At 43.6% G+C, this 13440-nt stretch overlaps 2 protein-coding genes across 2 annotated transcripts; one reads left to right on the forward strand and one right to left on the reverse strand.

Annotated features, from left to right (window-relative positions):
• Positions 1–3600: 3600 nt before the first annotated feature.
• On the reverse strand, positions 3601–5142 carry LOC108018877 (uncharacterized). The gene is made up of 2 exons (XM_036819831.3): positions 4978–5142; positions 3601–4541 (listed from the first exon to the last, which is right to left on the reverse strand). The coding sequence occupies exons 1-2, from the start codon at positions 5036–5038 to the stop codon at positions 3790–3792; spliced, it is 813 nt and encodes a 270-aa protein (XP_036675726.3). The 5' UTR covers positions 5039–5142; the 3' UTR covers positions 3601–3789.
• Positions 5143–10127: 4985 nt separating this feature from the next.
• On the forward strand, positions 10128–13072 carry LOC108019052 (probable serine/threonine-protein kinase kinX). The gene is made up of 2 exons (XM_017086678.3): positions 10128–10386; positions 10561–13072. Exons 1-2 carry the CDS (start codon positions 10254–10256, stop codon positions 12930–12932), a joined length of 2505 nt encoding a protein of 834 aa, XP_016942167.3. The 5' UTR covers positions 10128–10253; the 3' UTR covers positions 12933–13072.
• Positions 13073–13440: the final 368 nt, after the last annotated feature.

The raw sequence follows: 13440 nt of genomic DNA on the forward strand, positions 1-13440 counted from the left end.
CCACATTTTTTAGCACCACGTTATTGGGTTTTTTTTCACAGCACCAGTTACACTTCCTGCATATTTTTTATAATTAATTTTAATATTTTTAAAAATTTAATGCAAACAAGTAGACTTTCATCTTTTTAAAAATTCTTTCTTGTGCATGAAAAATATTATTTTGATTTGAATATTAAGATCATGAAGTTTAACTTAAGATATAGCATATTAATATTTTTAAAAGATCAATTTCACTCTTTAAATTATAAAAAAAATTGCATATTGGCATATTCAATGAGATCAAATTCACATTTTAAATATTTTGAATTTATTATTTCAGTTAACATAACATAATATAAAATATATATTTTAATAACAGAATAATTTATTTTAAACTATAAATTAAATTTATAGAAAATCAAATGCTTCTTTTTATGCGTAAAAAGATTTAAGGAAGTTGAAGTCTGAAATATTTTATGTATTATGTATTATGGATCTCATTCAACTCACATTTTATCTAGGTTCAAAATGAAAGAGAAAGCACATTGTTTGGAGATATGGAGTATTGCACAAAAGTCACTTTTGATAAATTTTTGATATTCCTATTAAAGCCCATATATTTAATACCCCTAGTTCGCCAACGTGCCCAGCAACAGATTCGCTTGCAGCGCTGGCAGCCACGCCCCCAAAATGGCACTTCATCCAGGAGCTCCTCCTCATCGTCCTCCTCCTCGATAAACGATAACTTTGAGTACGTGTACTTCAACCACTCGTCGTCCCGCCTTGAAGATCTGCGGCCTGAGAACTCCGAGATGGATAATTCTGGTCAGGATTTGGGTGGAGCAAGGCTACCGCTTAACACCTCGGTGGATACCTTTGGACCCTACGATAGCACCCAGCGTCAGGGGCGGACCTTCAACTTGATCTTTGACTGGATCAGTGGACTCTTCAACTCCTGCGTCTCACCCTGCACCTTGGAGGCCTACCAGAAGCAGACCTGCTGTGAAACCTATGTGGTGGATCCCTCTTATCCACCACCACCGCCTCCTCCTCCTCCACCCCCTCCTCCACCACAGACTTGCTGTGCCCCTGTGAGACCCAACTACCCCCCGCCACCCAGGCCACTGCCCCCTCCTCCACCACTGCCCCCTCCACCACCACCGCCCATGCCCTACCCCTACCCACCCATTTATCCCAATAAGCAGACGCCCGTGGTGGTGGTGGCCACGCCCATCAACTGCTGCACCGTGTGCACATTCACCTACTACGGACCTCCGCCCTGTGGGCGTCTCTACAACAACAGCAGCAGGAGCGATGGAAGGAGGGTCATCTATGTGCCACCTCCCTACTATGGCCGCTAAAATCATAAACGTACCCATAGCTATAAGTATTTTTTTCCACAATTAAACACAAAATAAAACTAAATATAAAGCTTTAAAAGATTTGTTTTTTATAAAAAAATTGGTTGTCACTCAAATCGCTCGGGTTTAAAAATCACTTGCATAAGTGTCTAAAAGTATGCAGTGAATAAATGAAAGTAGTCTTTCTGAATTAATTTAAAAAACGTCATATTGTTACATACTTTTAGACGCCTAAGTGATTGTGATTATGATTAAATCATTATATTTAATTAGAAAAACATAGTTCTTCATTGGGAAAAAGTAAAATAAACCTTTTAAGCGGTATTCAAAAATGATAGAGATGCCGACAGTTTTTAAATAAAAAGTGCTCCTAAAATATAAATAGAATCTAAGATGTATTTAAGAAACCCCAAAAGTATGCCCTGGACCTAACCAGAAGTAATTGTAAACTTTTAATATTGAGATTAATGACTTCGAACTTTCTCTTCTTTGAGTGTAATTACTCTTTTTAATTTCGTGGAAGCCATGAGTTCTTAAAATAGAAAACAGTCGAGTGCATCTTTAAAGTTTAAAACGGAAGGCTTTTGAGTGTGGCAATATTTTTACCGTATGTCTGTCCCCTGAGGTTTTGTCCCTTTGTTTTGTTTGTTCTTCGCCTGGCTAATTCGGAAAACGCTTGCATAATCTCCGTTGGGAGGGGGGTTTTGTTGCTTGGGGGAATCCTGTCAAAAATGCGGCAAATAAGACACACGACAGGGCCAAAGGGAGGGGGGGCGGCTATATAGGTAGCTGCACTGTAAAAGAAGTAAAGTTTATATACCCTTACTAAGATATAGGTACCCTTGAAAGTTGCTGCATTGAAATATCTCAAATCAATTCCTAATCTACATTTTATAAGATAATTTTTAATCAAATTGAAAACTTAGATATGAAAAGATAAAATTTTATTGCTTAACACTTTAAATAATTGAATATATATATGTTTTTTAACAAGGGGTATTATTTTAATAAACATTTCTTTATATTGAATTTATTTTCTTTTTGTGGTATTTAGACGTTAAAAAATCTACTTTTAAGGAATTCTTTCCTGATTCAGTATATTTGTTTTTTAAAGCCTCTGAGAACTATCTTCGATTTTCCTAAGGACATTCTACATTCGTGGTTATAGCTCCAAAATGGCAGGTTAACGTGTCCCATCTTTCTGCCGCTTTTGTTGTGTGGCTGCCTTTCTTTGGGCCTCCTGTGCCGTTGACTTTTGCGCCTAAGCAAAATTTGTGCCATGTGTTTTGTGGCTGCTTTGTTTGTTGGCTCAAATTTGCTGGCAGGCTGCCACACGAGGACTCTTTGGGACTGCGATTTGGACTGGGATCGGTGCACCGAAACTGAAACTGAGACTGAAACCGAGGACGGGGATGGGGATGGTGATGGGGATGAGGCACAGACAGGACATGTCACGTCAGCGGCACAAAGCCCGAGCACAAAGGCCTGATAACTGCAGTCGCCTGATAAGCAGCGCCCCAAACAAGGACCTTCCGCCCACTCGACGACACTCGAAAAAATAATTGTACATTTCCTACTCACTATTTAGAATACAAAGCTTTTTATGATATGTGACCTTTTGATTTGCAGATAAAGAACATTTTTAGGATATAATGATCATTTTGATGAAATGTGGAGTCAATTCTCTCTAGAAACGAGGCGTATCACTATGGAAAGCTTGCCCTCTTTTTCTATTTAATGCTGTCTTGCTCTTATTCAGAGTAATTCTAGTCATATGCCGGTCTTTTCTCTCTTATTTCTTTTTAAAGAATTTTTAAAGAAATGAAATCCCAGAAATAACATTCCTTAATGGTAACTTTACATTATTCAATAGGAAAGATGATGTGGAAAGAATTATTTAAAAACTTTTACCGGAGATGGAGTAAGATCGACCTAGTATTTGGGCACGGTCTAAGAGAAGGTTGTCTGAATTTTTTTTGTTAAATGCTTTTAGTTATGTTATACAAATATTTGAAAAACAAAAAAAAAGCTTTAAGCAATTTGTCGGATTTTTTAAGATCATAAAGAGTTCTTTATGAGTTATTCTCCAGTAGCGTCTTTTATTGAAATTCAAAATCCATCTGCTTAAAAAAGTCTTATTTGTTATTAAGGAACCTTACTCGCTTTGCAGACTGATACTCCCCTTCCAGCCCCCATTTCTCCCAGTGTGGCCTTTTTTCCTGGAGACCCACTGGAGACCCTTTGCCACCCGGAAGCACAAGTCGCCCCTTTTGTCATTTCGCTCATAACGTTAATTTATATTCAGTTCAGTCTAAAAAAAAAATAAGGAATAGCCAGTGGTAGTGGTAGGTACAGTGAAGCCCGTGTGACAGCCATCGAGAGGAGGAGTGTGGAAAGTGAATAAGTTAAGTTAACTATAGGTTTAAGTATAGGTTTAGATCAGGGAGTTCTAGTTGTAGAACTGCTGGCGACGACGCAGCGCGGGGGAGGCGGCCACGAAGCGGCGTCCAGAGCTGCCCACGGAGTGTCCCGCGGAGGAGGAGCCCTCGTTGGCGGAGTACAGGAGCAGGGGGATCTCCTCCACGCTGGTCTGCTGCTGCTGGGCGGAGTTGCGGACGCCGGAGCGGAGCAGCTCGTCGGCGGACAGTCGGCGCAGGGCGGGGGCGGCTGGGGCGGCGGCAGCGGGAGCGGCGACAGGGGCGGCGGACACACCATCCAGCAGCTGATCCTCGTCGTTCTCCGGCTGTTCCAGCACCAGATCCTCGGGCTGGGCCACAGCGATGCTGTTGCCCACAGGCGTTTCGCTCTCATTGTCGGCGGCCGAGATGGAGCTGCTCTGGAGCAGGGCCTCAATGTTCTCCAGGTTGGAGAGTCCGTTGATCTGCAGCTGGTCGTGGAGCTCGGCGGGAATGGCGATGGCCTGGACATCCTTGTGGCCCGAGATGCCGTTGGGGGTGGGGATGAACTGGACGTTCTCGGGGATCTGGTCGGTGGGATAGACGGGCACCAGCTCGGCCTCGTTCTCGTTGCTCGACTTCAGCAGGATCAGGGAGATGGGCACGATCTTCTTGAACTTCAGCAGGACCAGCTTCTTGATGGCCACCGCTCCGGGGAAGACGCGTCCCTGGGGACCACTGTGGGGCTTCGCTATGAGGGCCCGCTGCTCAAAGTTCTGACGGCGATGGCCACTCACGTGACGGGCTAAGAGATAAAAGGGGAACATTTTATGGAATTAGGAAGGAAGTTGATATGTTATCAGGTGATCTAGTATACCTAGTCTTCAAAATTCTTACATTTTGTAACTATACAAATATGAATACATTTCTTTTTTTTTACTTTATAGAATATATATCGATTATATATCCATCTGTTAAAAATGAGTTGATTTAGATAAAAGTTATATAACATAAAAGTTTCAATAGAAAACCTAACTCAATTTGGGAAAACATTTAAAAATATTATTTGTCTTGGAGAAGATTTAAAAAAAGCTGTCATTTTGTAGTTTCAAAAATATTAAAGCCAACCATTCCATTTATTAATTATTTACCGCTAGATAATTATAGCCCCTGAGCAAATATTTGATAATGATGGGATTAAGAAGAAAGATCCAATCATCAAAGATCGTATCACCACTCACCTTCGCACACGGCCAAGATTGCCAGGCCGATGGCCAAAAGGGCTACCATCTTAATTGCCATACTGGTGGGATCTGGAAACTGTTGAGTGGACTTGGGATTGGAAGACTTGGATGTGGACTTGGACTTGGGTCTGTCGCTGGACGAGGGCTTCTATTAAATGGTCTAGCAAGTGCCCGGCAAAGACATTTTATACAGGGGAGGAACGTTCACCTGACCGGAGAAACAGAAAGAAAGAAGGCGAAACAGCGGAGACACATAAAAATCACCCGAAAAACAAAAGAAATTAGGTAGCCGGGCAGCCGAACAAAGTAAAATGTGGCGAAATCGGAGGGGATTTGGATTTGGACGATTGGCAAATTATTAAACTATGCAAATGTCCGTCTACTGATTTATGCACAGAAACCAGAAACAGTAAAGCAAAGACCATTCCATCCCAGAGATCCCAGAACGTTGACTTTTGGTAGGTTCATCTCCATTTCCATTTCCAGTTGCAGTTGCCTCTTACCAAAATCGAGAAATTTGCATTTTGGGTCGTCTCAAAAACTACGGAAAAATACAAAATACATACAAAAATACAAAAAACATGGCGAAGAGTGGAGAATGAACCGTCTGGCCAATTCTTGAGCCAATTTTGAGGTCAAAAGTGAGATTTTCAATAAGTCAGGCCGCCTCCATTTGTCACTGTCCGAAGTGGGCGAGGTCCCACTGTTCTTCCCCCCAGATGTCAGAGTTCGGGCTTATTTGGGCCACATGCATATATGTTGTATATGGCTTGGGCCAGCATGTGTTCCCCATTCGGATCGGACAACGGGCATTTAAATCAATCAAATGGATCGAGTCCATAGTGCGAAATTTATTCTTTTCTCCGCCATTCTCCCCATTGAAAGTCGGTCCAACTTAGTGCCAGAGATTAAATCGTTAACCCATCGAACTATGAGTTGCGAGCCAGGCGAAATAATGGCAAGACGGATTATGATTTTATGGGATTTATGGCCGTTTGCTAACTATTTTAGTTCCCCCCCATTGTTTGCCAATTTAAATCAATAATCCTTTGTTTGTGGGGCTTTGTTTAAAGCCAATTGAAATACAAGAGATTATTAGGCCAAAGAGTGTCTATAAGCCTTCAAATAGCGTTAAGCAGCGCCTAAAACTTTGCCGTAAAACATGTTCCAGTCAAATGTTTTTAAATTGCATTAAAGACTTTATTAAGTAATTTATTATCACAAGAGATAATTTAAAATTATAACATCGATTTAAAAAAAAAAGTGCAACCAGCTTTGAAACACTAATGAATTTAATAAATTGCAGATCGATATATGTATATATATCTATTGGGGCGATTTGCAGAAAAAGTCACACCGCTTAAGGTGATTTATCAAGGGCTAAGGGAAATTTTGAAATCTGTGACAACAAAATGGGTGATTGGGTCCATTGCACTAAAAGGAAAATTAAATCTACGCTTACATAATTACTTACGCTTACTTTACATATACACTGGTCGGCAGAAGTATTTTGACAAAACAAAAGTTCAATATACTCATAATTTGAACTTATTTCTTGTAAACTTTGGCATCAATGGAAAGGTAATTTAAACGCCGTTAGAATGATACAATACATTTCTTAACCCATTCAGTATTTTTTGAAAAGGAAGAATTTCAATCCTTCCTATGGCAGCTATCATATATATTCGTTCGATATTTAAATTAAGAAAAAACTAAATACCAATATCGTAAAATAATGCTATACCCCAGAGAAGGGAGGCATAATTTTTTTTCACTTTTATTGTTATTAATTCAGATCAGATGTCTACAGCTTGTCGAGCGGAATTTACAGACGTAACATTTTTTAAAAACTCTCGGCTTGCTGCGGTAGCAATTGTCGTTCGATAAAATCTTTCTGCTGAAAACCAGAGTTGTGACCATATTTTCTTAAAAAGCCATGGTAACTCTGTAACATTTTAGTATCGCCAGTAAGCAATATTTATTTTAAAAACAATTTAGAAAATGTATTTATATTTTATTTTACTTTATTAATAGCTTTAGGCATTCACTTCAATTAAAATATTGCGTGGTCTTACTTTCGAATAATTTGAAAAAACATGACAGCGGTTTGAAAACGCTGAGACGTGTTGAATTTTTAACAATTTAACAATTCAACAGTTCAGGGAATTCCCATGTTTTTTTTCCTTGTCATATATCCAAATCCCATTCTACCGGTTATAAGCAGCCCAAAACGTTATTTTTGCTGTACGCCTTGGTTTGTATAAACTGGGATAATAATAGAATTTTTGCCTTAAATCTGAATCCCTTTTGCCCTGTCTGAAAAAATATACAAAATAGCTTTATTGCACTTGAGAAGCTAGCCTCGCCAGCCGAAGTTTATATACCCTTGCAGGTGGTTCCTGTGGGAGCTTTCCTATTTTTAAAAAAACTAAATTTAAACAAGAGTGAACGCTTTAGTCGACAGCCTCGATTGATAGTCGATACCCGTTAGAGATGGAGATATACACGCAGCAAAGTGATGGTTCCCAAGATTAAACTCACCGCAACAGTGACACATAGCGTCGATTCCTTTATTTGCTTATAACTTTTTAATCGATTTCAATAATTTGGCATTTATACTTTATGGGGTCAAAAACGCTTCCTTCACAGCGTTGCAAACTTCTGACTGAACTCAATATACCCTCTGCAAGGGTATAAAAATAGCTTTGCCTGGAATTCAATCTTTATACCCGTTACTAGTAGAGTTAAGGAGTATACTAGATTCGTTGAAAACTTTGTAACAGGTAGAAGGAAGCGTTTCCGACTCCATGAAGTATAAATATTCTTGATCAGGATCATTTAGCCATGTCCGTCTGTTTCTTCTGTCCGTATTTTCGTCTGTCCGTATAAACGATCTGCGATCTCGGAAACTATAAGAGCTAGAGTATTGTAAATTCTTGGGCTTCCTGCGCAGCAAAAGTTTGTTTCAGCAGGGTGCCACGCCCACTTTAACGCCCACAAGCGACTATAACATTAAAACCCGTCTAACGCTCATGACAGTTTGTTTTTATTATTAATACCTATCTGCACTCCAAAAATGATTGAAATCAGACCAGTCATTAAAAAGTTATAGCCAAATAATAACCAATATGTTGCAATTCAATCGAGATTGCACACCACAAGCAGCAATTAAGCTGTTTTCACTAATACGCCACCAAGCCGCTAGGGGCGCTATAGGCTAGTTGGCCCTGTAGGCCAAGTGGCGCTATAGAAGAAGAATATAGGTGGCGCTATAGGCTAGGTGTGTTAGTGGAAGAAGCAGAGTTTCTATAAGCATATCTCCATTGTTAAGAAAATCTTACATTTATGTGACGCACGTTACAAATATTTGTGGGCAGCAAAACTTTCCCAAAGAAGAAGTTATTATTATGGAGCGGTTTAATCGAAATCGCATCGTTACCAATACCGATCCCCTGGCCGGAATATTAATTAGATTCCTTGAACAACGTATGGAATCGGAAACCCATCGATTTTCTCCGCCCGATCAAATTCCGAATTCGGGCCACTGACCACGGGTGGTATGATTAATTTTCGTTCTGTGTTTTTTCGTGCCACATTTTTTGCCAGACTCGCCGATGGTTTATCTAATTTATGTTATTGCCGCGGCAATTATTTAAATTTTCCACAGCTACCGTGGTCAGTTCTTTGTAATGGCAAGGGCGGTCTGGGAAAAAAGGAAACATATTTGCGGCCCATTAAGGGCGACATAAACAAATGTTTTTATAACCAAATTATGCGGAGAAGAACGCAGTGTATTCATTAGCTTTGAGGCCTGGACGAGCAAATGAGATCCGGGCCAAGTTATTTGATGCTAATGGAAATGCATAAAAAAATCATAAATACTCATTAGCAAATTTTTCATTTTTTCGGTTTTTTTTTTCGAGTATATGACTAAGAAGAAAGTTGCCCCCAAGTCGGGGTCATCTCATTTCACCTAATCATTTGCGGGGTCAACATATTTGGAAAGTTTCTATAGTAGGGAAAGTTCTATTTTTGGACCATGGCTATGAAAGATTCCCGGAATTGGCACAATGATCCACATTTGCTGAAAAGAAATCGCTGAGCGGAAATTACTAGTTAATTCAGGGGACTTACTTGACTTCGATCAATCAATATCTTTAAGAAACCATCAAAAATAATTTATGTGTTTGTTAGAAATGGAAATATTTAGAAAATGCGATTCATCAATAAATGTAATCCATTTTTCTTAATTGTAATATATTCTTGTGTGTTATTTGAGCAGGATATGAAGTGAAAAATGCCGGGGATCACTAAAAAAATAAAAGTCTGAATAACTCTTATGAGAAGGCTTTTATTAAAAAAGTCATCAAATCATTTTTATTTGGTGACCAAAAATATAAAATTATTTTCATAAAAGATGTTTAGACTTTATTTTTTTCAATAACCCCCGGCATATTTCACTTCATATCTGGAGAGTTCTCTTGGAGATAGAAGTGAAGTTCCAGTGTTTGACTTGTGGGCTGAAATTCTCTGTAGTAATAATAGTAATAGGAGTATTAGTTATTTTTAGACTTTATATTTAAATGTCATTGAATAAAAGTTCCGGGACGACTTGATGGGCTGATATTTTTTAAATACAGACAATGAACCTACTGATCAGGGCTGAGAAAGAAATAATAAGTTCTTAAGCATAATTTATAGTTTAAAAATTATAAAATGTTTTATAAAAAGATTATTAAAAAAAAAATAGAATGTTGAACTCAAAAAACCATTGAAATTTGTGCGACTTTTTGGTAGGCTATGTAAATCTAGAAGACTACCCACCTAGTTTATAAGAGATTAACAAAAACATTCCAGCCTATAGGAGTGGCCGTTTGACCCAGCATATTTATGGGTCTGGGCCCGAACTAGTTATGCAGAAGTAAAAATATTCCAGGCCCAGCGAGACCGTTTAGCTAGACGACCTGCGACCCGATCTCTTTTGGCCAGCGGTCAAGAAACCGCAAATTGATTTACAGCATGGCCATAGCCCCCAATTGCGAAGAAAGAGAGAGCTTTGGCTCTCCGGATCACTCGCTCTTTTTCGGCCAAGTCGGGCTTTTGGCCAAAACCGTTTGTAGACGGCACATAAAAAGCTCGGGTCGCGTCGCTCCCCCAACAGTTCGGCAAAAGAAACCTCTGTCTGTGGACCCCCAGAAATCGAGGGCTTGAGAACGATAGATAGTAAAATACGATCCCAGTGCGTGCGTGATAGAAAATCCCGAGACCTGACCATGACCAAGTTCGTGGTGGTGGGCCTGTGCCTGCTGATGGCCTTCGGCCAGATGGCTTCCGTTTCCGGCGTGACCGAGGCTCCGGAGGTGGAGCAGTCGACGGAGTCGCCCATCGCCGACATGGCGCTGATTGGTAGGACCATGGACCCCTTGAAGCCCCCTGAATTCCCCCAGAATCCCCATCAGAACCCCTAATTAATCTTTGCCTGTGTTTCTCTTTTTTTTTCATGTGCCGTGTGTTTTGTTTGTTTGTGATTTAAATGCATTTTTTTGTCTGTGATTTGTGTGCGCTCGGCTGGTGGAGCAGAAGATTTGGCGCCAATGGCACCCAAAACGCCCACGGAGAAGCCGCCCCTTGTCCAGGATGCCCCAGTGGCTCCAGTGGCCATGGTGGAGGTCCAAGAGAAGGCTGCCCCACAACCGCACACGGTGGCCGATTTCATAATCCACCCACTGATCGCCTTTAAGCCACGTCAGGCCAGCCTGGAGGAGATCCAGGGCAAGCAGACACAGGGGGCACCAGGCTCCTCCTCGGGCACCCCCGCCGCCCCGGGCACCTGGCTCTTCGGCATGAATCCCGCCCAGCAGCTGGGCTCCTCGTTCTCCTCGCTGGCCGGTTCCGTTTCCGGTTGGTTCAACGATCGCCTGCAGCTGCCCGGTCTGGTGGAGACCCCGGTGAGGGAGTCCACCAGCACCAGCAGCACCACCTCCACCACCACCCAGCGACCGGATATCGTGGTGCGGGTGCAGCAGCGTCCCCAGCGTAATGGCAACCGCAATGGTAACCGGAACGGTAACCTCAATGGAGGTAACCTGAACAACAGGCGTCGCCAGCAGCGCCCCAACCGGTTCAACAACCTTCTGGACTCCTTCGAGGACGACTACTACGAGGATGACTACTACCAGGGCAACCGATTCGATGAGGAGTTCGACGACGACGAGGACGAGCAGAGCCTGGAGCAGTTCGAGGATGATGACTCCTTGGAGCTGCGGCCCCAGCAGAAGCCCAAGAGGAAGCATACCCAGGTGCAGAGTCAGAGTCAGCGCAGGAAGTTCCAGCAGGAGGAGGAGCAGCAGGTGGTCAGCCAGAAGCGTCGCCAGCCCCTGAACACCCAGAACAAGAAGACCAAGGTGCAGAAGAAGCCAGTTAAGCCGGTAGTGGAGGAAGCCCAGGATGAGGAGGAGCAGGAGGACGAGGATGCCGAAAACGACGACGAGGAGGAGCAGGAGGATCAGGCCCAGGATGACGATAGCCAGGAGCAGGACTTTCAGCCCGAGCCCGCCCTCGGTTCCACCACGTCGACGAGGCGCAGCCAGAACCAGCCCAACTTCATCCAGCGCGGCCAGCAGAGCATCATCAGCCAGATCCGCCAGTTCACCAGGGGTCAGACGCCCGGAGAACTGGCCACCACCTTGAGGAGAACCCCTGTCTCCTCCTCCGGTTCCTCGAAGACCCGTCGTCCCCAGCAGACGACTCTGCTGGTGAACCGCAATGGTCAGACTGTTTACTTGGCCCCCGAGCTCCTCAACCTGAACTCCCCCTATCCCTACGCCTATGTCCAGGGACAGACCAAGAAGCAGCGCGTCCCTGTCAACGGAGCCTTCCCCCAGCCCCCATTAACGGTGCCGGTGAGGCGTCAGGGTCGTCCCACCCAGTACATCACCATTCCCTGGAGCCAACTAGGTCTCTCCCCACCGGATCAGCAGTCGATGGTCTCCCTGGCCGAGGGCATCCAGGCCCAGCCCCTGATCCTGAACATCCCCCAGAGCGCCATTAGTCCAGTGAGGACGGGATCCTCCGGTGGCCAGAAGAAGAAGCAGCGACCCCACCTGACCGCCTCGGCTGTGCCGCTCTTGGCCGATGCCTCCCTGATGGACATCTTCCAACCGCCCCAGATCCCGCCCTCCAGGACCGGAGCTGCCTCCTCATCGTCATCCTCCTCGGGATCCGGAGCCTCCATCAAGCCCATCTCCGCCCAGCCCGTTTTGATTGCCGCCAAGCCCGTGAAGGCCGGCGGAGCCAACGGACTGCTCCCCACTCGCATCCGTCCGGGAACGATTGTAGAGAAGGCCCCCGCCATGGAGGAGAAGCCCATGGAGGCCACCGAGGTCAAGCAGGAGCAGGAGATGATGGCCACCGAGGCGGTTGCCCCCATGGTGGCGGCCAGGAGTCCCGAGCAACAGGAGTTCATCCTGGTCGGCGATGATGACGAGCCCGGCCTCTCCCGACATGTCCAGCCAGCTTACGGTGATGCCCGCTATGTGTCCTATGGCGATTTCCATCCCTACCTCGATCTGCTCACTCAGAACAGGCGATTCGCCCTGAGGAAGGGCGGTAGGTCCTTGGAAAACCCCGAGGAGCAGGTGGTGGAGCAGGCGCCAGTAATCCCTCAGGAGGAAGTTCAGAAGGAGGAGGTTAAGATGGAGGAAGTGGAAAAGAAGGAGGAAGTGCCAAAGGAGGAGGTTAAGCAGGAGGAGCCTCAGAAGGAAGAAGTTCAAAAGGAGGAGATTGAAAAGGAGGAGCCCAAAAAGGAGGAGATCAAGAAGGAGGAACCCCAGAAGGAGGAGATCAAGATGGAGGAGCCCCAGAAGGAGGAGATCAAGATGGAGGAGCCCCAAAAGGAGGAGATCAAGAAGGAGGAACCCCAGCTCCTGGAGCAGTCAAAACTCCCAGCATAATTTTGTAAAACAGAAAACCCTCCCCAAAAATCGAACCCAAACGAAATAATGAACAACAAAAAAATAATGACAAACAAAACCAAAACCAAACGATTTTCAATCCCCGTGAAAACCACAAAGAAATAAATTTTTTTACCTTTTTTTTGCGTGTGTTAATGCCTGACCAAAAAGTTGAAAAGCCGGCGAGAGAGAGAAAACTATTAGCATAACTAAAACTTTTTTTTTTATTGTTTCTTTCGACCAGTTGAAAGTTCAATTTGCGAGAGCATTGACCCACGAAAGACCAGAAACCTGATCTCGAGCTACGAAAGCGATGGTTTATTAATGAGGCCCGTGCGCTTTGACCGATTTAGATATCCACCATCTTGTAACGCTTCTTTTTCGCTGGCCTTTCCATAATTAATATTCGCCCAGAGACAAAAGAAATTCGGTGCTGGGGTTAAGCAAAAAGAACTGCCTGATTATTGCGATATCGATATGCGAATTGATTGACCGATTAACGGTATTC

The sequence above is a fragment of the Drosophila suzukii genome, chromosome X (assembly GCF_043229965.1).
Source record: "Drosophila suzukii chromosome X, CBGP_Dsuzu_IsoJpt1.0, whole genome shotgun sequence".
Taxonomy (NCBI): Eukaryota; Metazoa; Arthropoda; class Insecta; order Diptera; family Drosophilidae; genus Drosophila; species Drosophila suzukii.

What these genes read in the sequence shown, in the direction of transcription:
- LOC108019052 (XM_017086678.3), top strand. Translation starts at nt 10,254, where the DNA reads ATGACCAAGTTCGTGGTGGTGGGCCTGTGCCTGCTGATGGCCTTCGGC. An exon ending in CGCCGACATGGCGCTGATTG is followed by an intron (nt 10,387 to 10,560) that starts GTAGGACCATGG and finishes CTGGTGGAGCAG; the next exon opens with AAGATTTGGCGCCAATGGCA.
- LOC108018877 (XM_036819831.3), bottom strand. Translation starts at nt 5,038, where the DNA reads ATGGCAATTAAGATGGTAGCCCTTTTGGCCATCGGCCTGGCAATCTTG. An exon ending in AATCTTGGCCGTGTGCGAAG is followed by an intron (nt 4,542 to 4,977) that starts GTGAGTGGTGAT and finishes TTTATCTCTTAG; the next exon opens with CCCGTCACGTGAGTGGCCAT.